The 21,837-nt window shown below is 35.0% G+C and overlaps 1 protein-coding gene across 8 annotated transcripts in view; it reads left to right on the top strand.

Annotated features, from left to right (window-relative positions):
- Positions 1 to 14,669, top strand: part of SCN3A (sodium voltage-gated channel alpha subunit 3) — a 116,149-nt gene extending 101,480 nt beyond the window's left edge. For 4 of the 8 annotated variants that reach the window (XM_021923689.2, XM_021923684.2, XM_021923688.2 and 1 more), the window contains 7 exons: positions 1,746 to 1,868; positions 4,317 to 4,589; positions 5,306 to 5,359; positions 6,179 to 6,316; positions 7,359 to 7,463; positions 9,652 to 9,922; positions 10,832 to 12,027. In XM_021923689.2, coding sequence (XP_021779381.1) covers positions 1,746 to 1,868; positions 4,317 to 4,589; positions 5,306 to 5,359; positions 6,179 to 6,316; positions 7,359 to 7,463; positions 9,652 to 9,922; positions 10,832 to 12,027 — 2,160 coding nt within the window. Of the gene's footprint in view, positions 1 to 1,745; positions 1,869 to 4,316; positions 4,590 to 5,305; positions 5,360 to 6,178; positions 6,317 to 7,358; positions 7,464 to 9,651; positions 9,923 to 10,831 lie in introns of all 8 variants that reach the window. The other 4 variants (XM_021923687.2, XM_021923686.2, XM_031651313.1 and 1 more) reach the window with 2 other exon arrangements.
- The last annotated feature ends 7,168 nt before the right edge of the window (positions 14,670 to 21,837 follow it).

Raw genomic sequence — 21,837 nt, 5'->3', positions numbered from 1 at the left:
GACAGTGGCTTCATATGCTTTTAAAGCCTAGGTTCTGGTTTTGGTGTCACTCTTTATATCCTGTGTTCTTGGGCACATTATTGATTTCATCCCACTTCACAAGATTGTTGGGAGAATTCACTTAAATCCATTTTCAACAGCCTTTTTTCATGGAAAATTATGCCCTAATGCCCTTAAGCCACTGTGGATATAAAGAATTAATTTCTCTCTTATGCATTAAGGAAAGCACTAGTTATGTACCATCTTTGAAAGAACTGAGAAGATGGTCATTCAAATCATTTTCTGTGCTCTATGATTCAGATGAAGAACAAACATTTTTAATGGATGCAAAAGGTTAAGATATGCTTTTGAAGTCAGATCATTTGGGTTCAAATCGCCAATTCTACCTCTTATTAGCTGTGCATCCTTTTTTTGGTGTGGGTGGGGGTGGCGCTCAAACTTCCTCACACATAAAGAGGCAATGGTAATGGTAGCTATTTCTTTGGATTTATACATGAAGACATGTTATTATATTGAAAGAAAATTAAAGTAAATAAAGTTCCTCCCCCAAAAAGGACATGTCTTCTTTGATCTTTCATATATTTAAGTAAAACTTAGTATAAATACAGGTTGAGTCTTATCAAAAACCAGAAGTGTTTTGGATTCTGAAATATTCATTCTATGTCAGTTGAGCACTCCTAATCCAAAAGTCCAAATCCAAAATGCTCCAATGGGCATTTCTTTTGATTTTCATGTTAGCATTCAAAGCATTTTAGATTTCAGATTTTTAGATTAGGGATGTTCAGCCTGTGTCAGGAAGTTGTACCATCGCTCTGAATGATGAGGACTATATTCTAAATCTTAAGTCCAGTAGTTTGATAAAAATTTTCCCTGGAATAATTATTTATCCAATATATTTTGACTAAAGTATGTCTGCCCAGACAGTGTTAGACATGTTAAGAGAACTTTCATCCCAGCTGATAAAAAACTTACACGATCTGGAAAGGGAGATAAGATATGTAATCAGTTAACGCTATTATATGGTAAATGCTTCCAGAATGCATAACCAAGATATTACATAAATTCAAGAGAGAAATATTATTTCTGGCCGGGCACGGTGGCTCAAGCCTGTAATCCCAGCACTTTGGGAGGCCGAGACGGGTGGATCACGAGGTCAGGAGATCGAGACCATCCTGGCTAACACGGTGAAACCCCGTCTCCACTAAAAACTACAAAAAAACTAGCCGGGTGAGGTGGCGGGTGCCTGTAATCCCAGCTACTCGGGAGGCTGAGGCAGGAGAAGAGCGTGAACCCGGGAGGCGGAGCTTGCAGTGAGCTGAGATCTGGCCACTGCACTCCAGCCTGGGCGACAGAGCGAGACTCCGTCTCAAAAAAAAAAAAAAAAAAGAAATATTATTTCTAATCAATAATATTAAGCACACATCCATGGAGGATCTGGCATTGAACTCAATCCTGATGCACAGGTTGAAAAGGGGTCCATGGTTGTAAAATATCTAACTGGCGGTATTGACGAGTGTTTATAAATATGGGCAAGTATTCTGGTTTCATTGGTTAAAAAAAAAAAAAAAAAAGCAATAGTATGAGAGCAGACTGGCAATATAAGATGATCCCACTATGTGGAAGATGAAAGTTGCCAAGGTATGTTCAAATTAGTATTTAGTCCACACTAAATAGGTACCACACCCTATACCTTCAGTCAACAGTTTATTTCTTGGTCAACTAATTAACATTTTTTCCTTTTGTAGGTTTCTTTGGTTAGCCTGGTAGCCAATGCTCTTGGTTACTCAGAACTCGGTGCCATCAAATCATTACGGACATTAAGAGCTTTAAGACCTCTAAGAGCCTTATCCCGGTTTGAAGGCATGAGGGTAAGAAGAATAGACACTCTAATTATTCATGTCAAAATTACATGTAGGTAATGATTTGGATAGAGAAGGGTGCCATACTCTTCTGATATTTATTTCATAGAATTACAGAATTAGAGCAAAAATCTTAGAGATCACAAAGCCTAGCCTACTGAAACTGGAGTTTATTTAAACAGGCTCTCAGAATTTGGGGGGACAGAACTGAGACTAGCATCCAAGTCTTCTTGTCACAGTTCAAATATGTTTCTACAGCACCCAAAAGCCTTCGACTGCCAGTTATTTCTTTTCATTGCTTACACACCTTGAAATGACTACTGACTACTGACATTCATCCGTGGTGGGGAGTTTCTTTCTCTCAATAGTTTGATTCCTTCAAAATTACTGGTAATGAATGAAAGGTAAAATGGGTTTTGTGTGCTTTGCTTCTTGAATTAATATCCATATTAAAAAAGTATTGCATAAGGAAACATTAAATTTTAGCCTCTACAAATTGCTAAATAACATCCAAAGTGAAGGGTTAAGGTAATTAACTAAGCATTTCAGGCTACCCCCCAGAATTTGTTTTATAGATCTTTTTTCTAGTTGAGCATTCTGAATGAGGTTCACTTTTTCTATAGCAGTTGTATCTTCCTCCCCAGTTGCCTTCCTTAATGTGTATATTATGTATCTAAACATAAAATCACACTTATTATAGATACCACCCATTTGCCATGACCCTCAGTAGAATTTAGCACAAAGGTCAGTTTTGTTTCATCTGGCTTGTGAGTGCATGTGGATATTTAATTTCTTCCAGGTCTTAGGGCTTTTATGTTAGGAGATGGTTTGTTTGGGGCAATAAAAATATTTCAACCTGGACTTTAAAGTTCACTCATCAGGGAGAACTAAGCCACTCTCCAGAATCATTGTAATCAAAGAAATATTTGGCTTTTACATTGTAATTTCATTTCTTTGCTAATGTTAAAGAAAGTTAGATAAGATAAAATTCACAAAGATTACTATATAATGTCAAATTCTTTTCAAACCAAACTTTTACCATTACACATATTACTTAAGCTCTCATTTGGTTCCATGGTTTCCTATTAACAGTTCATCTTTGAGGGGAAATAGCAATTGAGCAAAATTTAAAACTTATAAATTTTCTCTAATCTGAAAAATATTCAAAGTTTAGAATTTTTAATTCAGTCATATAGCAGAATTAATATTCCAGATGCAAATTATGAGAATGTATTATGCATTTACTTGAAAACAGGAGAACCTCTGGTGGTGTGTACCAAGCTTGTCCAGTCCGCCTTATTTTGTTATTTTGTTGTTCTGTATTGTTTTAGGCTCTTAACAGCCTGAAGTCGTGGTTTTTAGTTTCTATCTCTAGTGATAAGCGGAAAAGAGGGATGAGGAAGGGACTTTACTGGCCCAACCAGAAAAAGAAACTAAGAACCCAATGAATGTATCCTCTCCCTGGCAAGTAAAATGCATATGGCTTAACTTCCAAAAGAAACAAAATTCAAGTAGCATTGGAACTGTTTACAATTTTGGATTTCTGGTTTTGATGTCAATTTAAGATTTCTTGGTATTGATTTCTAAAATAACATTTGCAGTATTTTTAAAATAAAGCAATACTTTTATTTAATATAAATGCTTAACAGAATAGTCCAACATGAACTAGATTAAATTTAGATTAAAAAATTACTATCAACTTTCGTAAAGATTTCAAAATACATCTTAATATCTTGTGAATGTAATGAGAAGTAAAGTGAATGAATTTCCCTTTCATGAAATAAGTCATGAAATAGGGTTGATGAAGTAGCATGTGCTCCAAAGTGAACATTTAAGAGACTATGAAGTAATAATAATGGGAACATATCCAGTACTGTTACGTCCAGATATAAATTCCACCTTTCCCCCTAACAATATACCTTTTTATTGAGATTTACTAACAGGGGAAAAAAGGGACCCAGTAAATTCCTAATCCTGTTCTTCATAGTCATAAAAAGTTAACTTGATCTGAGAATATAGATTTAAGGCATTTTTACTACTTTGTTTATTTGTAAAGAGTTTGTTGGTTCGCTTTTTCAAATTATTCATTCATTAACACTCTTGAAAATTAAAATGTATTGCTGAAAGACGATTATTTTTTCTGTTGGCATTTAATGCATCTTTCTATTCTTTTTTCCCCAGCATACACACATTTTCTGACTCCATCTTACTATACCAGGTTTTTGATGATTTTTTTTCATATTGTAGCATATTTTGCTTTCCTTAAAACCTTAGATCTTTAGTTGTGTCATTGTTTTCTCTCAAATATGTGCTAGAAAATATTAGAAGAAATAACTTCTCCACCTAAATTTTTATTTAACTCTTTTCAAGCACATGTTAGTACGAAACAAATACACTGAAGGAATGGTTTCCATTCTAAAGGTTTGTAAGCTACGTTCCCCTCGTTTTCTCTTCTAGGTGGTTGTGAATGCTCTTGTTGGAGCAATTCCCTCTATCATGAACGTGCTGTTGGTCTGTCTCATCTTCTGGCTGATCTTTAGCATTATGGGTGTGAATTTGTTTGCTGGCAAGTTCTACCACTGTGTTAACATGACAACGGGTAACATGTTTGACGTTAGTGATGTCAACAATTTGAGTGACTGTCAGGCTCTTGGCAAGCAAGCTCGGTGGAAAAACGTGAAAGTAAACTTTGATAATGTTGGCGCTGGCTATCTCGCACTGCTTCAAGTGGTAAGTGGCTACTGTGTGAGTTTTGAAAAAATTTTCAAGATGTTTCAAGTAAGATTATTTCCCTGATGTTCTTCATTTGAATGACTAACATTTGACAGTATGAAAAAAAGTTAATGATAACATCTATAATATCACCTTGAATTGACCATAAAAAAGATGTTATAGTTATTTTATAATACATTTTCCTCAGTGTTAAGCTTTTAGTATGTTTTAATGTGATTTTATATTTCTGCTTCCTTTTTATTATATTTTTGGGTACTGGTATCGTTTTAGTTTTCTGTATCAATTATTGCCAAAGGAGCAACTTTAGGTACTAAAATAACAATATATATTTGTAGTGATGAATTAAATGTATAAGTTATTAGCCAAATACTTTATTATACCAATGTCTAGGAAATATGATTCTACTATGTGTGAAAACGCAAATCATAGAGCATATAAAGGAATTGGGACTGAGATGGCAGTTTCATGAATAAAGTCTTTCACTAAATTTTAGTGTAGGAAGAAAATAGAATACTTTCAAGGAAAAAAAAAGGAAACAAGTTCCAGACTTTAAATACAAATGTTTTTCTATTTCGATTTTATTTCAGTATCTTCATATGAAATTTCACAATATTGTACAAAAAGTTATTTGTTATACTGTCAGATTTTCATCTGGTTAAATGTCATTGTTGGGTGAAATTTTTATGAACAATTCAAATATATGTTATTTGCAGGCCACATTTAAAGGCTGGATGGATATTATGTATGCAGCTGTTGATTCACGAGATGTAAGTATCACTCAAATATTATTTATCGGTACTAGACTTCTTATGGCAAATACTGGTGGTAATTTAAACACTGAAACATCCAAAATTTTATATTAGAACATTTAATATTGCATATAAAAAATGAACACTCTGCTTCAATATACATGATGCTTGATTAATGTGTACCTAATACATAATATGTAGCTAATATGAAAGGATATCTAGCTGCACGGATCCTAAGACATTAGATTGGCCCAGTAAATAAGACTATTCTGAGTGGGCAAGTTGTTCAGTGGGGAAGTAACTTGTCTCTCCCTATCCCTGGAGAGTATGATAAACCAGACTCTGTGAAGCAGCTTCCAAGAATATCATGATACAGAAAAGCAGGCAAGTTTCAGGGACACTCAATTTAGAAAATGAAAATAAAAATAACTCCGCAGAACCTATCTGTGCTGAATTTTCCTCTTAGAAGTTGATGTTCTGCTCTTAAAGCCATATTTCCAAAATTCAGCATTTCCAAAACCAAACTGAAAATATTGCAAAAAAATTATAACTAATAATAGGCTCAAAATGTTTCCCTGCTTATATCACCATTATTTATGTTAAAGAATATGTTAAAGGTAATGCACAATGGGAAAACAGAATCAAGAACAATCATAAAACTTGCAAACTTTCATTTTACTAGATCATGCTAGTTTTAAAACATTGCTTTTGCAGAACAATATCTCAGGGTAAGGCAAAAGTAGCACTGTATTAAATAATAGCACTCAATAAATTCCTGATTTAGTGTAAGTATTTATAGTATTTGTAATATTATTGAATATTTTCAATGTCATTTAGGTTACGCTTCAGCCTATGTATGAGGAAAATCTGTACATGTATTTATACTTTGTCATCTTTATCATCTTCGGGTCATTCTTCACTCTGAATCTATTCATTGGTGTCATCATAGATAACTTCAACCAGCAGAAAAAGAAGATAAGTATTCTTCACGTTTTACCTTTCTTCATTCTGAGGTTCTGTCTGTTAATACAACCAAATAACCAGGATACTTGTAGTCATGACAGTCTTAAATCATGTTTATATTATTTTCAGTTTCCCATGTGGTTATAAAAGCTGCAGGGATTCCAGCCTCTAGTCAGTGGCTCTTCTCAAAGTTTATCTATTGGATAGCTTTACAACCCAAAACTGTGTCCGCGCCTTCAGACCCATCCAATGGGTCTCCAGTGCTTTAGTCTGGCTTACAGAGCCTTTCAGGAATTACCTCCACCCAGTTTTCCATCTTCATCTTTTCCTACACTTCATTCTATACATGTGTATTTCTCTACTAAATAGTCACCACCCATACGTCTACATGAGTTTTCTGTCCTTTTCTGAAGAAGCATTCCCTTGTACCTCCATGGCTTTTTGTGATTTTTTTTTTTATCCTGGAATGTTCCTAGAAAACCCGTAATCATCTTTTAAGGCCTAGCTTAAGGGTAAGCTATGTAACAGCTTGTCTCTGAGGCTCTGAACTCATTGTTGCCTCTGCAGTACATTTAATTTTTTTTTGTCACATCAACATACACTGTCCACCTATGTTTTCAGTTTCCTGCTCCACTTAGAAGCAGAATACTGTATCTTATATATTTATGTAATTCTGATACCCAGCACATTGTCTAGCACACAGAAAGTGTTCAAAAACTGTTGAACGAAGAAGTAAAATTATCGGCAGTGAAATGGACTAAGAAAATGTTTTCTGTTTTACAAAAATATATTTGAGACCCTCGTGCCTACTTTTAAACATAGTATAATCAAATTAGGATCCTGTAGTGATCAAAGTTTTATGTCCGTAAGGATTTTCCATAATATTAAGACAGTCAGAATTTCACATAAATGGGAAAAGCAGGATAAATGTACATGTAGCAGGATAATATCCACTTAAAACTTAGAAAAGATTAAAGGAAAGACAAATATTTTTTGTAAAAGTGCTATTGGAACACATATTAGAATTGTAACCAGTTTTATACTATGTCTTTACTTTGGAGGTCAAGACATCTTTATGACAGAGGAACAGAAAAAATATTACAATGCAATGAAGAAACTTGGATCCAAGAAACCTCAGAAACCCATACCTCGCCCAGCAGTAAGAATTACTTATCTCCTTTAATGTTCCAAAGCCATGTGTCCATATGGTCAAATTGAACAATGCTCTGGAGCAGAATATATTAGATGATATCACCAATATTGAGCCCTAATTATAAAGTTCATATTTTGTATCATAATTCACAACTTCTGCACTCATTAGGAGTTACCACATTCCAAAAAGGAGGTAATGTTCTTTATAATTTGTGAACTGAAAACTTCTAGCTCAGGGTTCCCAATAAATGCTTCCAAAGCAAGATTCACTTTCCTGCTACCAACAGCACACCTGGTTCCTCCTCCTTTAGCCTTCCCATCCCACTCTCCATGGCTTCCCTCTATACTCTCTGTTCCCTCCATTCTTAAGACTAGAAAATATTCCAAACCTGTTTAGAAAGGGAAAATATGTCATAAAAATTGTTTGTTTCACCAAATACACCAAAACAGAATAAGGCGTATTCAGAATGCATGCTCTGTAGAGCCTCATGATAATGGAATGATGTAATAATGATAGATTATGTTCACAGAGTGGGATTCTAACTCAGCTATCATCTGAGATAGGTAAAGAATAAGGAAACTGAGGCCCAAAGAGCATATGAATCATGCCCCAAGTCACAAATCTTGTAATTGCCAGAACTGGGACTTGACAAGGCCTCATAAATTCTCTAAGTGACTTGACTTTACCGTATTTATAAGAGTAGTTGGAATGTGAGGGAGCAGGGTTAGAGAGGAAAGTATTGAACCAACTTTACTAGAGTTCTTTGGCTGGGCGCTGTGGCTTACGTCTGTAATCCTAGTACTTTGGGAGGCTAAGGTGGGCAGATTACGAGGTCAGGAGATCAAGACCATCCTGGCTAACACGGTGAAACCCCGTCTCTACTAAAAAAAAAAAAACAAAAAAAAAAACAATTAGCCGGGCATGGTGGCAGGCACCTGTAGTCCTAGCTACTCAAGAGGCTGAGGCAGGAGAATGGCATCAACCTGGGAGGCGGAGCTTGCAGCAAGCAGAGATCGCACCACTACACTCCAGCCTGGGTGACAGGGCGAGACTCAGTCTCAAAATAAATAAATAAATAAATAAATAAATAAATAAATAAATAAATAAAACATGGTCAGTTCATGACCTTTGATTTTTGGTAAGCCATGAAGTTTTATTTTAAGTTTTTACTCTAAATGATTAATAATATATTTCTTTAATAAAACTATATTTAATAGCCATATTAACATAAGAATCTTTGAAAGCATGTTGTTCCTGAGATGATTGTTAATAAGACAAAGAAAAAAATGTTTAAAGTCATGCATTTTTGTTAAAGCATAGGGCATAGGTAAAGAAGGACAGATGGAAAGAAATACAGATAAATTAACAAACCCATACAGAGATTCACAGAGCTAGAGAAGTAGAATTCAACAGAAATGTGACTGATGTATTTTGGGGGAGGAAAATAAGGTATAAACCAAAATTTCTAAAATATTGATAAATGAACTGGTGTATTCATCTATCTAAATGTCTGTCGATATTAACCTACTTTGTAAATCTTTGTTATTCATTGTCACTATTTTTTAATAAAAATTTTCATATTTATTCAAATCAAGCAAAGACTATACATATTATCAGCCAATTGCCACAAATTTATGTTTGTTTTTGTTTTGTTTTTTAAGAGACAGCACTTCACTCTGTCACCCAGACTAGAGTGCAGTGGCAAGACCATAGTTCACTGCAGGCGCAAACACCTGGGGTCAAGTGATCCACCTCAGCCTCGCTCGTAGCTGGGACTGCAAGCCTGTGCCACCATGCCTGGCTAATTTTTTTTTTTTTTTTTTAATAGAAATGAGGTCTCGCTATGTTGCCCAGACTGGTCTGGAACTCTTGGCTTCAAGAAAGCCTTCAATCTCAGCCTTCCAAAGTGCTGGAATTACAGGCATGAGGCGCCATGCCCAGCCCTAATTTATGTCTCATCCAACCTTTGTCTTTCCATTGGACCTAAATAAACCAAATATGCTTTGTTTAGCTATATAAATTTTTTTTTCATTTTTTTAACATGAAGAGAAAAAAAGCACACAAAATTGTTTGGGATAATATGAGGAGGGTGCACATTCATCGCCATATGTGGAAGGGCTTTATCTACAATTTTACTGGATTATTCTTTATGAAATATATATAGTAACCTTATCTCTCTTCTCTCACTTTCTAGAACAAATTTCAAGGAATGGTCTTTGATTTTGTAACCAGGCAAGTCTTTGATATCAGCATCATGATCCTCATCTGCCTCAACATGGTCACCATGATGGTGGAAACCGATGACCAGGGCAAATATATGACCCTAGTTTTGTCCCGGATCAACCTAGTGTTCATTGTTCTGTTCACTGGAGAATTTGTGCTGAAGCTGGTCTCCCTCAGACACTACTACTTCACTATAGGCTGGAACATCTTTGATTTTGTGGTGGTGATTCTCTCCATTGTAGGTAAGAACAGCTTAATTACCAAGAGGTACAGTTACAGAGAAACGGTTGCCCCAGGACCTTCCAGCTGATTAACATGGAAATTAGGTCTGAGAATAATAATGCATATAGATCTAAAGTTCAACACTAACATATATGAATAAAAACTCTGAAACCTGGGTTTATTCACAAAGCTAACTGGTTAGAAACCATGTTAGGAATACCAGGTTTGGGAAAGAGGTGAAGAAGACAGGAAACAAACTTTATCAGGCACTCTCCTAATCTTAAACAAAGGTCACAGGCTAAAAGAGGCAGATGGCTTAAAAAACAAATCATTATAATGCAATAAAGTTGGTACTATAAGAAGCACTGAAAAGGAAGTAGCTGTCTCTGCTGGAATGCGTTAACACAGGCTTCCAGAGATAAAGGTAATGCATCCTAGGTGGATTTTCAAAGAAAAGTTGAGATTAAATAGGAGAAAAAGAGAGAGAGGGAATTATAGAACCCCAAATTTAGAAACTTCAACTTTAACCTCATGTCAAATATGGCCCATTTTTCTCTAACTGAAAAATATCATTAAAAAATAGAAAACAATACATTCAGAGATTTCAGAAATAATTTTTGTTTGTAATTGCCATAATTCATGTGTAGGGATAACTATTCATAGAAATTGGGTTTATATAATGTTAAATTGCCATGCTACCATTGGAGATTATTTGGATTTTGCAAAAATTCATATTGGTTTATGACATTACAGAATCATTGAATAAATCTCTGTAATCAATAATTGCTAATATCAGGGAGTGGATCCAAATATTTAGTAAAGACTGATACTCATAACAAGTTTGTTGTTTTCATAGACCTTAAAAAAGATAAAGCCATCAGGTAAGTGAAAGATATTCTCTGTTTCGCTGTGTTCTATGTTTTCCATAGGTATGTTTCTGGCTGAGATGATAGAAAAGTATTTTGTGTCCCCTACCCTGTTCCGAGTGATCCGTCTTGCCAGGATTGGCAGAATCCTACGTCTGATCAAAGGAGCAAAGGGGATCCGCACGCTGCTCTTTGCTTTGATGATGTCCCTTCCTGCGTTGTTTAATATCGGCCTCCTGCTCTTCCTGGTCATGTTCATCTACGCCATCTTTGGGATGTCCAACTTTGCCTATGTTAAAAAGGAAGCTGGAATCGATGACATGTTCAACTTTGAGACCTTTGGCAACAGCATGATCTGCTTGTTCCAAATTACAACCTCTGCTGGCTGGGATGGATTGCTAGCACCTATTCTTAATAGTGCACCACCTGACTGTGACCCTGACACAATTCATCCTGGCAGCTCAGTTAAGGGAGACTGTGGGAACCCATCTGTTGGGATTTTCTTTTTTGTCAGTTACATCATCATATCCTTCCTGGTTGTGGTGAACATGTACATCGCGGTCATCCTGGAGAACTTCAGTGTTGCTACTGAAGAAAGTGCAGAGCCCCTGAGTGAGGATGACTTTGAGATGTTCTATGAGGTTTGGGAGAAGTTTGATCCCGATGCGACCCAGTTTATAGAGTTCTCTAAGCTCTCTGACTTTGCAGCTGCCCTGGATCCTCCTCTTCTCATAGCAAAACCCAACAAAGTCCAGCTTATTGCCATGGATCTGCCCATGGTCAGTGGTGACCGGATCCACTGCCTTGATATTTTATTTGCCTTTACAAAACGTGTTTTGGGTGAGAGTGGAGAGATGGATGCCCTTCGAATACAGATGGAAGACCGGTTTATGTCATCAAACCCCTCCAAAGTCTCTTATGAGCCTATTACAACCACTTTGAAACGTAAACAAGAGGAGGTGTCTGCCGCTATCATTCAGCGTAATTTCAGATGTTATCTTTTAAAGCAAAGGTTAAAAAATATATCAAGTAACTATAACAAAGAGGCAATTAAAGGGAGGATTGACTTACCTATAAAACAAGACATGATTATTGACAAGTTAAATGGGAACTCCACTCCAGAAAAATCAGATGGGAGTTCCTCTACCACCTCTCCTCCTTCCTATGATAGTGTAACAAAACCAGACAAAGAAAAGTTTGAGAAAGACAAACCAGAAAAAGAAAGCAAAGTAAAAGAGGTCAGAGAAAATCAAAAGTAAAAAGAAACAAAGAATTATCTTTGTGATCAATTGTTTACAGCCTATGAAGGTAAAGTATATGTGTCAACTGGACTTCAAGAGGAGGTCCATGCCAAACTGACTGTTTTAACAAATACTCATAGTCAGTGCCTATACAAGACAGTGACCTCTTTGTCACTGCAACTCTGTGAGACAGGGTATCAACATTGACAAGAGGTTGCTGTTTTTATTACCAGCTGACACTGCTGAGGAGAAACCCAATGGCTACCTAGACTATAGGGATAGTTGTGCAAAGTGATCATTGTAACTACACCAAACACCTTTAGTACAGTCCTTGCATCCATTCTATTTTTAACTTCCATGTCTGCCATATTTTTACAAAATTTGTTCTAGTGCATTTCCATGGTCCCCAATTCATAGTTTATTCATAATACTATGTCACTATTTTTGTAAATGAGGTTTACGTTGAAGAAACAGTATACAGGAACCCTGTGGTCCTACTCTACAAGTCTCTCAAATGATGAGACAAAAGTGTTTTGCCAGAGAGATAAAATTTTTGCTCAAAACCAGAAAAAGAATTGTAATGGCTACAGTTTCAGTTACTTCCATTTTCTAGATGGCTTTAATTTTGAAAGTATTTTAGTCTGTTATGTTTGTTTCTGTCTGAACAGTTACATGCCTGTAAAGTTTCCTCTAATATTTAAAGGATTATTTTTATGCAAAGTGTTCTGTTTCAGCAAGTGCAAATTTTATTCTAAGTTTCAGAGCTCTATATTTAATTTTGGTCAAATGCTTTCCAAAAAGGTAATCTAATAAATCCATTCTAGAAAAATATATCTAAAGTATTGCTTTAGAAGAGTTGTTCCACTTTCTGCTGCAGTATTGCTTTGCCATCTTCTGCTCTCAGCAAAGCTGATAGTCTATGTCAATTAAATACCCTATGTTATGTAAATAGTTATTTTATCCTGTGGTGCATGTTTGGGCAAATATATATATAGCCTGATAAATAACTTCTATTAAATCAAATATGTACCACAGTGTATGTGTCTTTTGCGAGCTTCCAACAGGGATGTATCCTGTACCATTCATTAAACATAGTTTAAAGGCTATCACTAGTGCATGTTAATATTGCCTATGCTGCTCTATTTTACTCAATCCATTCTTCACAAGTCTTGGTTAAAGATTGTCACATATTGGTGAAAGAATGAATTCAACCTGCTATCTGTCCATTATGTCAAGCAGAATAATTTGAAGCTATTTACAAACACCTTTACTTTTGCACTTTTAATTCAACATGAGTATCATATGGTATCTCTCTAGATTTCAAGGAAACACACTGGATACTGCCTACTGACAAAACCTATTCTTCATAGTTTGCTAAAAATATGTCTAAAACTTGTTTAAATATAAATAATGTAAAAATATGATCAATTTTATTTGTCAGCATTTTGTACATAAGAAAATTATTTTCAGGTTGATGACATCACAATTTATTTTACTTTATGCTTTTGCTTTTTATTTTTAATCACAATTCCAAACTTTTGAATCCATAAGATTTTTCAATGGATAATTTCCTAAAATAAAAGTTAGATAATGGGTTTTATGGATTTCTTTGTTATAATATATTTTCTACCATTCCAATAGGAGATACATTGGTCAAAAACTCAAACTTAGATCATTTTCTACCAACTGTGGTTGCCTCAATATAACCTTTTATTCATGGAAGTTTTTTTTTATTCAACTTTTGTAGTATTTACGTATGCAGACTAGTCTTATTTTTTTAATTCCTGCTGCACTAAAGCTATTACAGATATAACATGGACTTTGTTCTTTTTAGCCATGAACAAAGTGGCAAAGTTGTGCAATTACCTAACATGATATCAGTTTTTGGTTTTTGCACAAACCAAAAGTTTAATGTTAATTCCTTTTACAAAACTATTTACTGTAGTGTATTGATGAACTGCATGCAGGGAATTGCTATTACTAAAAAGAATGGTGAGCTACGTCATTATTGAGCCAAAAGAATAAATTTCATTTTTTATTGCATTTCACTTATTGGCCTCTGGGGTTTTTTGTTTTCGTTTTTTTGCTGTTGGCAGTTTAAAATATATATAATTAAGAAAACCTCTGCTTGATCTGACATTTGTATACATAAAAGTTTACATGAATTTTACAACAAACTAGTGCATGATTCACCAAGTAGTACTACAGAATAAAGGCAAATTAAAAGCAGCTTTGTGAACTTTTATGTGTGCAAAGGATCAAGTTCACATGTTCCAACTTTCAGGTTTGATAATAATAGTAACCACCTACAATAGCTTTCAATTTCAATTAATTCCCTTGGCTATAAGCATCTAAACTCATCTTCTCTCAATATAATTGATGCTATCTCCTAATTACTTGGTGGCTAATAAATGTTACATTCTTTGTTACTTAAATGCATTATATAAACTCCTATGTATACATAAGGTATTAATGATATAGTTATTGAGAATTTATATTAACTTTTTTTCAAGAACCCTTGGATTTATGTGAGGTCAAAACCAAACTTTTATTCTCAGTGGAAAACTCCAGTTGTAATGCATATTTTTAAAGACAATTTGGATCTAAATATGTATTTCATAATTCTCCCATAATAAATTATATAAGGTGGCTAATTGGAATTCATTGGCTTCTTTCTGCTCAAGTCAATTTACACATCTCACTGACACCACAGAGATGCCAAATATTGCTTTGCAAAACCTTTATAATCATTACCCAAGTGATCTATAAGCAATATATTAATTAGTATGCATTTTACCTAAATGACCATCTTCCAGAATCATCAGAAGAGAATTTAGTTGAAAGGGAGAATACTTTAAAAAATATACCTACCTAGCTAAAGGATATTCTGAAAATACTGTCCAGAATAGAAAGTTGCTAACATAATTGGACATATCTTTGAAATAACTACTTCCATAATGAGACTTCATTATAAGATTCTATTTTGAAAATGCAGGCAGAATTGGCTGGGTGCAGTGGCTCATGCCTGTAATCCCAGCACTCTGGGAGGCCAAGGCGGGCAGATCACAAGGTTGGGAATTCGAGACCAGCCTGGCCAACATAGTGAAACCTCATCTCTACTAAAAATGCAAAAAAAAATAGCTGGGCATGGTGGTGCATGCCTGTAATCCCAGCTACTTGGGAGGCTGAGGCAGGAGAATTGCTTGAACCTGGGAGGCCAAGGTTACAGTGAGCTGAGATCGCGCTGCTGCACTCCAGCCATCTCAAAAATTAAAAAAGGTAGAATCAATCGAGTCGGCCATAGAAATAACAATACTATGAAATAAAATTTGAATCCACTGATAAGTGATACTAAATGGCTGCTTTCTAATAAAGAGAAAACATTGGTATGAAGAGAAAAATGGGTGTTCTGGTTTTCAAATATTATAGCCAAAAGATAATGGCTATATAAATTTATGTATCTTAATAATTTTCAAAAAACTTGTATATGGTAAAATAGCACGACAACCATTTTTGTGTATTTCAAACAACTTAATAATCATACAGAAAGTCAGGTGACTTTTTTTTTTTTTTTTTGCAGAAATGGAAAAGGTAAAAAGAGCTGGACTAATAGTCCTTACACTTGGTTTTTAGTTTCAATTCTGGCATTAAATTAGCTGTGTAATGTAGGCAAATCAAATTCTAGCCCTCAGATTTTTCCATCATTAATAGGAATGTTGAATTTAGAATATTATTTCTGGTATGCCTTTCATTCTAAAATGCTATGTTCAAAATCAAAGTGATCACTCATTTTGCCTATTCAAAGTGAGTAATTTCCTCTATATGGGCAATATTTAATGAAAAAAATTTATATTGTCAATAGACTTTTAGAAACATTACTAAGATAACATTAAACAGAAACACAACATTTGGCTTTGACTTTAGCCTCATTTAAAAAACAGAAAGAAAACTCTTCTTATCCCCTATAAGTGTTTTACCATAAAGTTGAAGGATGCTTTAAATAATTGAAATTATGGCTATTATTTCTTCTTTGAAATGTTACAGATTTCTAAAAGACAATATATGATCTATAATAGAAGATACTAAAATCAAGAAATCACTAGTCATTTTGTAAAACTGCCTCAAACCACGAGTGTAGTAAGTTCTTTGTCATTAATTACATTTACCACAACACTTCAGCATACTGGGCTTCAATCTTACATTCTCTACAGTTAAGTTTGTATTACAAAAGGATAAAATATGCATATCATTCTCTTATAATAACATCTGTAACATTTAATTCTATTGCAGAGAAAATTGATAATTCTTCATTCTTTTCTTCTTCTTTGAGATTGAGCCACTGCACTACAGCCTGAGTGACAGAGCAAGACTCTGTCTCAAAATAATAAAAAAAAAAATTTAAAAAAGGAAAGAAATTGTTACATGAAAGTAACATAATACTTAAAGGTAAATTTATAGTAAAAACTTATTTTATTAAAAATACATATTGCCAAAATTTAGTGAACTGAGGAATAATTTTAAAAAATGAAATAATCCCTAAGAAACAAGAAGCAGTGAGATGATGAGGAAGAGGATAGATAGATAGGTAGATAGATAGACAGATATAGATAGGTAGTCTATGAAATATAAAAAGTAATAGAATAAATACAGACAAATGTTGGTTCTTAGAAAAAAAACTAATATGTTTTAAACCTCTGGCAAGATTAATCAAAAAGAGTAAACAATAGGAGGAAAGAAAAAGGGAGAAAATTATAGGTAGAATGCTATAAACTTACGTTTCAAAAGCAGTGTGAAATAAACAAAATGAATAAAATCTAATAAAAGTAACACACCAATACTGGAGGAAAAATGACAACTAAAAGTTTTGAAAAATTTATAACCTTTGAAAAATGTGATCAATGGCTAAAATCATGCCCCAACACCAAGAGAGACAAAACAACATATTAGGAAGGGAAGAAACATTTCCAAACCCATCCTAGAAGCTAGAATAAACATTGATACCAAACCTAGGCAAGAAATAATAGAAAGAAAAATTACTGGCAATTTTACTCTTAACATAAATGGAAGAAAAAATTAATGCAATATAAGAAAACCAAACCCAGCAATATATGAAAAATATAAATTAGATAGGTCTTCTAGAATAGCAGAGTTAGAAACTCAGAGGACACTCTTACCAGCAAAACAACAATTTAAGAGGTAAAAATTGGAGCAATGATTTAAGTTCTCTGGAAATTTTCCTAAGGGTGTACAGCAAATGGAGAAACATTCACTCAAGAAAATCGACTGAATATCAGTAAGAAGAGTGAGAGTCTGTGGCATTTAAGCCACAACTCACTCCCCTAATCCCCATCCTCAGTTCCAACTTACAGAACCTTTATGCTGGGTACTCTAATAGTGAGGAACTCCTTCTGACCCTAGCATCCAACCTCAGGAAGAAAAGGATAACCTTCACTTCCCTCCATCATCTCTTCCTCCACCAGCCACATATTACAAGAGTTATATTCCACATAGGCACGGCCAAGAGGACTGGTTGTCCCTTGCCCTATCTATCCCCTATTTGTAGGGTAAAACTGCTACCCCAAGCATGGCAGACGAAGAATCCTGGGGTTCCAATCACCCCACCACAAGACACTCGTAGGACAGAGTTTTCACACCAGCAATGTCTTGCAAATCTACCCCAGGGCTGCCACCCACCATCTAGTGCCTACACTTAAAGAGGGAGTGTCACCGTGGGAAAAGCAAGATCCTGTCCCCAGTACTGTTGTGGCAGTGTCAGAGTACTGCCCAGGGCAGAAGTCAAGCCATAAAGACAAAGAGCTACACAGAAGTTCTTAAGGAGACTGACTTTATTTGAATAGAAAGTGGAGAATTCCTTGCCTAAGGCTGTTTTCAAAAACAATAGAGATCATAATGAACATTAAGTTAGAGGAGGCTGGGAGCTCCATGATACAAGCAAAACTTCAGAGCAGCCAGAAGTTTAATAGAGTGAACCAGGGAAAGAAGCAACTAAAAAGAGCCTTCCTGTGGGTCAGGAAGACAGTATCTATGCAATAGGCTGCATCCACTCAGGAGAAATCAGAAGACATGAAAGCATTCCCCAAGCTGCAAACAAACCCATCAACATAGGATGAAAGGTTCACTTGCACACAGGACTTAAACACAACTTCTGATAAAACACTGACTGAATAATAAACTGTTCTGACCCAGGGGTGACTCCTAGGAGACCAGAATTAAAAATAAATTTAAACTTACCCTTACCAGTCTGAAAGACTGTGTGCTTGTCCAAGGTTGTGCCTCCTCTGCAGCTATCAGAGAGGAAAGTTCCAAGCTACAGTCTGTGAACCCAAAATACGAAACAAATCTCAACCAATTTAGAAAGTTTATTTTGCCAAGTTTAAGGACGCCACCTCAGGAGGTTTGATGACATATGCCTAAGGAGGTTGTGGCACAACTTGCTTTCATACATTTTTGGGAGACATGAGACACCCATTATTACATGTATGACGTACATTGGTTCAGTCCAACTCGAAGCAGGAGCTTCCGGGTCATAGTTAGATAAGAGACAAAGATTGTCTTCTTTTGAGTACTTTATCAGCCTTTCACTGAGCCTTTTTGTGAATTGTGAATACACAATTTAGTCTGGCTCACTGAATCTGCATTTTTACATAAGTAATAAGGCAGATGAAGCAATTAGATATGCATGTGTCTCAGGTGAGCAGAGGAATGACTTTTTGACCTGTACCTGTGAAGATAAGCTATTAGTTTACATTGCCAGGGTAAAATTCAATAGAATGGTTTCAGGGTAAAGATCTTGAGGCCCACAAGGAATTTCTTTATGGGCCAATTGTGAGGAAGGTATGTAACTTCTTAATCTTTGTACCAATCTTACTTAGGAATAAAATGGGAGGCAGGTTTGCCTGACATAGTTCCCAGCTTTACTTTTCCCTTGGCTTAGTGATTTGGGGTCCTGAGATTTAACTTTCTTGCACAAGTCTCTAGCTGAACATGAGGCCAAAAACCCAACCTTTCTGATCTGATATGGTGGCCTCCAAGCCACATGCATATTCAATGGTAAAGAGTAAAAACCTGTCTAAAAGGGCTTATGCACATCTTTTGACCAACAAGTGGCTTATGCTGCTCCAAGGGCAACACCAAGGTATTCAAGATAAAAGATACAAACAAGGAAAAGCATTCGGAGCAGGGACATTAGAGGCTCCACACTGTAAGATAAATTAACTTTACGTAATTAGTTCAGTTGAATCACTGAACAACTTTTTCAAAAAAGCAAACAATAACATCCACAATCTTGTGGAGTAGGAGGGTTCAGAAATTCTAGAATTGAAAAGTACAATAACTGAAGTAACAAGTCTACTAGAAAGTTTCAAATGTGAGACAACAGAAGAAATAATTCACAAACTTGAGGATAGATTAATGTAGATTGTGTGGTCTGAAAAACAGAGGAAAAAAATTACAAAACAAAAACACAGAGCCTTAGAAAAACATGTGACATCATTAAGCACACCACCATAAGTGTAATGGGAGTGCCAGAAAAAGAGTAGAGAAAGACAAAGAAAAAATATTTGATGAAATAATCACTGAAAACTTCCCAATTTGATTTTTAAAAATCACCTACACATCCAAGAAGTTTAATGAATTCCAAGGAAGATAAATGCAAAGAGATATAAACCCAGACACACCATAATCAAACTGTTGAAAGCCAAAAAACAAAATCTGGAATGCAGTAAAATTAAAAAAACAACCCATCATGTTCAACAGAACCCAAATGGGGTTAACAGTTGCTTTCTTACCTGAAAAAATGGAGGTCAGAAGACAGTAGGATAGCATATTCAAAGTATAGAAAGTAAAAATTGTTAAAACAATGATCTCTCCAGCAAAATCATACTTCAAAAATGAAGGTAATGTAAGGACAGTCTCAGATAAAAACTGAAATTTTTGCAAGCAGAAATGCTTTGAAGAAATACTAAAAGAAGTTCTTTAGAATGAAAGCAAATTATACCAGACAGAAATTCAAATTATTTATATCAATTACTAATTCAATTATTTATTTCTTTTTTTGAGTTTGTTAAGAATAGGTATTCTTTTTAAATGTTTTATTTGGTTTTCTTTTAATTAACAAACATATTTATTATTGTGTATTATATGGTGCTTTGAAATAGATATACATTGTGTGATGACTAAACCAAGCTAATCAACATATGCATTACCATACATAGTTATCATTTTTGTGGTGAATACACTTAAAATCTACTCTCTTAGTATTTTTCAAGAATGTAATATATTGTTATTAACTACATAGTCACCATATTGCACAACAGATCTCCTGAACTTAGTCCTCTTAACTAATGAAAATTTTGTAGCCTTTGACCAACATCTCTCTACCCTCCTCCCACCACCTTCAGTTATGCATGTCTAAAACAAAATTCTAGTTTGTAGAATTGATAATTTTCCTAAGCACTTGAATAAATACATATTAATTTCTTTTCTAAATTAGTTTGACAGAACAGATGAAGTTTATCTTAGTAGACAACGCCAAATGTACATTAAAAAACCCACAAAATGCTTACTTAGCATATAATCAAAATTGTCTAGTCACAAATTTAACAGTAAATTATCATTTGTGCTACATCCACTGAAGCAAAGAAAATACCAAATATGTAATACCATTATATGTATGTATATAATACCATATAACTGTATCTCAGTGATTAGGGACATTACACATATTTATTGCCTCACTGTAATTTATATGGAAAAACACATCCAAAAAAATATGCAAATGGTTCTTTCCTAAAATATTTTACAATTTTCATGTTTTAAGTTTAGACACTTGTGCTTCTTTTACAGTTTAAAGAATGAATAAAAGCAAAAAAAATGAAGATTCAAAAGGACCTAGGCTTGAATTTCCCAGTTGGTTACTGTGTAACCCTAAAGTAATTACTTCATCTCCCTGAATCTTACTTTTCTCATCAGTAAAATAAGATTACTATTTTAGCAGACTTTGTAGCAGAATTAGATGAGACAATGTGTTTTTGGCCTACTGTGGTATGTTAGCACATTTGCATTGCTATAAAGTAACATCTGAGGCTGGGTAATTTCTAAAGAAAGCAGGTTTATTTGGCTCACAAATTAGGCTGTACACGCATGGCATCAGCATCTGCTCCTGGGGAGGCCTCAGGAAGCTTCCAGTGACGGCAAAAGGTAAAGAGGGAGCCGGCATATCACATGGGAACAGAGAGAGCAAGAAAGAGAGGGAGGAGGTGCCACGCTCTTTTAAACAACCGGATCTCCCATAAACTCATAGTGGAACTCACTCATTATCAGGAAGACAACCAAGCCATTCATGAGAGATCCTGCCCCATGACCCAAATACCTCCCACTAGGCCCATCTCTAACATAGGTGGTCACATTTCAACATGAGATTTGGAGGGGACAGAACATCCAAACAGTATCAGGTAGGTATTACAAAAAGGCAACTACTTTCATTACTAACATTGTTATTTGTGAAGTAGAAAGAAAGCATGCATATCTAGCATCCAATAGTTTAGAAGTTGTGGCAGAAGCCTTGTGATTTCAAAACATTCTCTTTTGTAAAGTGGGTAAATCAAAGAGCAGGCTACAATAAGCAAAAATCGTAAAAAAGATCTCCTTGATTAAAAATATCTTTTTTTCTCACTATCTCAGTAGATTATCTCTCAGACTATCATCTCAAAAACTTGAGCTTACTTGCAGTAAGGAAACGGTTTAGTGGCCAGGTGAAGACATGGATAATTTTGGAGGGTAGATCATTGTGGAGGAGAGAGAGCTTGG

This window comes from Papio anubis, chromosome 10 (genome assembly GCF_008728515.1).
Source record: "Papio anubis isolate 15944 chromosome 10, Panubis1.0, whole genome shotgun sequence".
NCBI lineage: Eukaryota > Metazoa > Chordata > Mammalia > Primates > Cercopithecidae > Papio > Papio anubis.
This window is presented reverse-complemented; position numbering and strand designations above follow the sequence as displayed.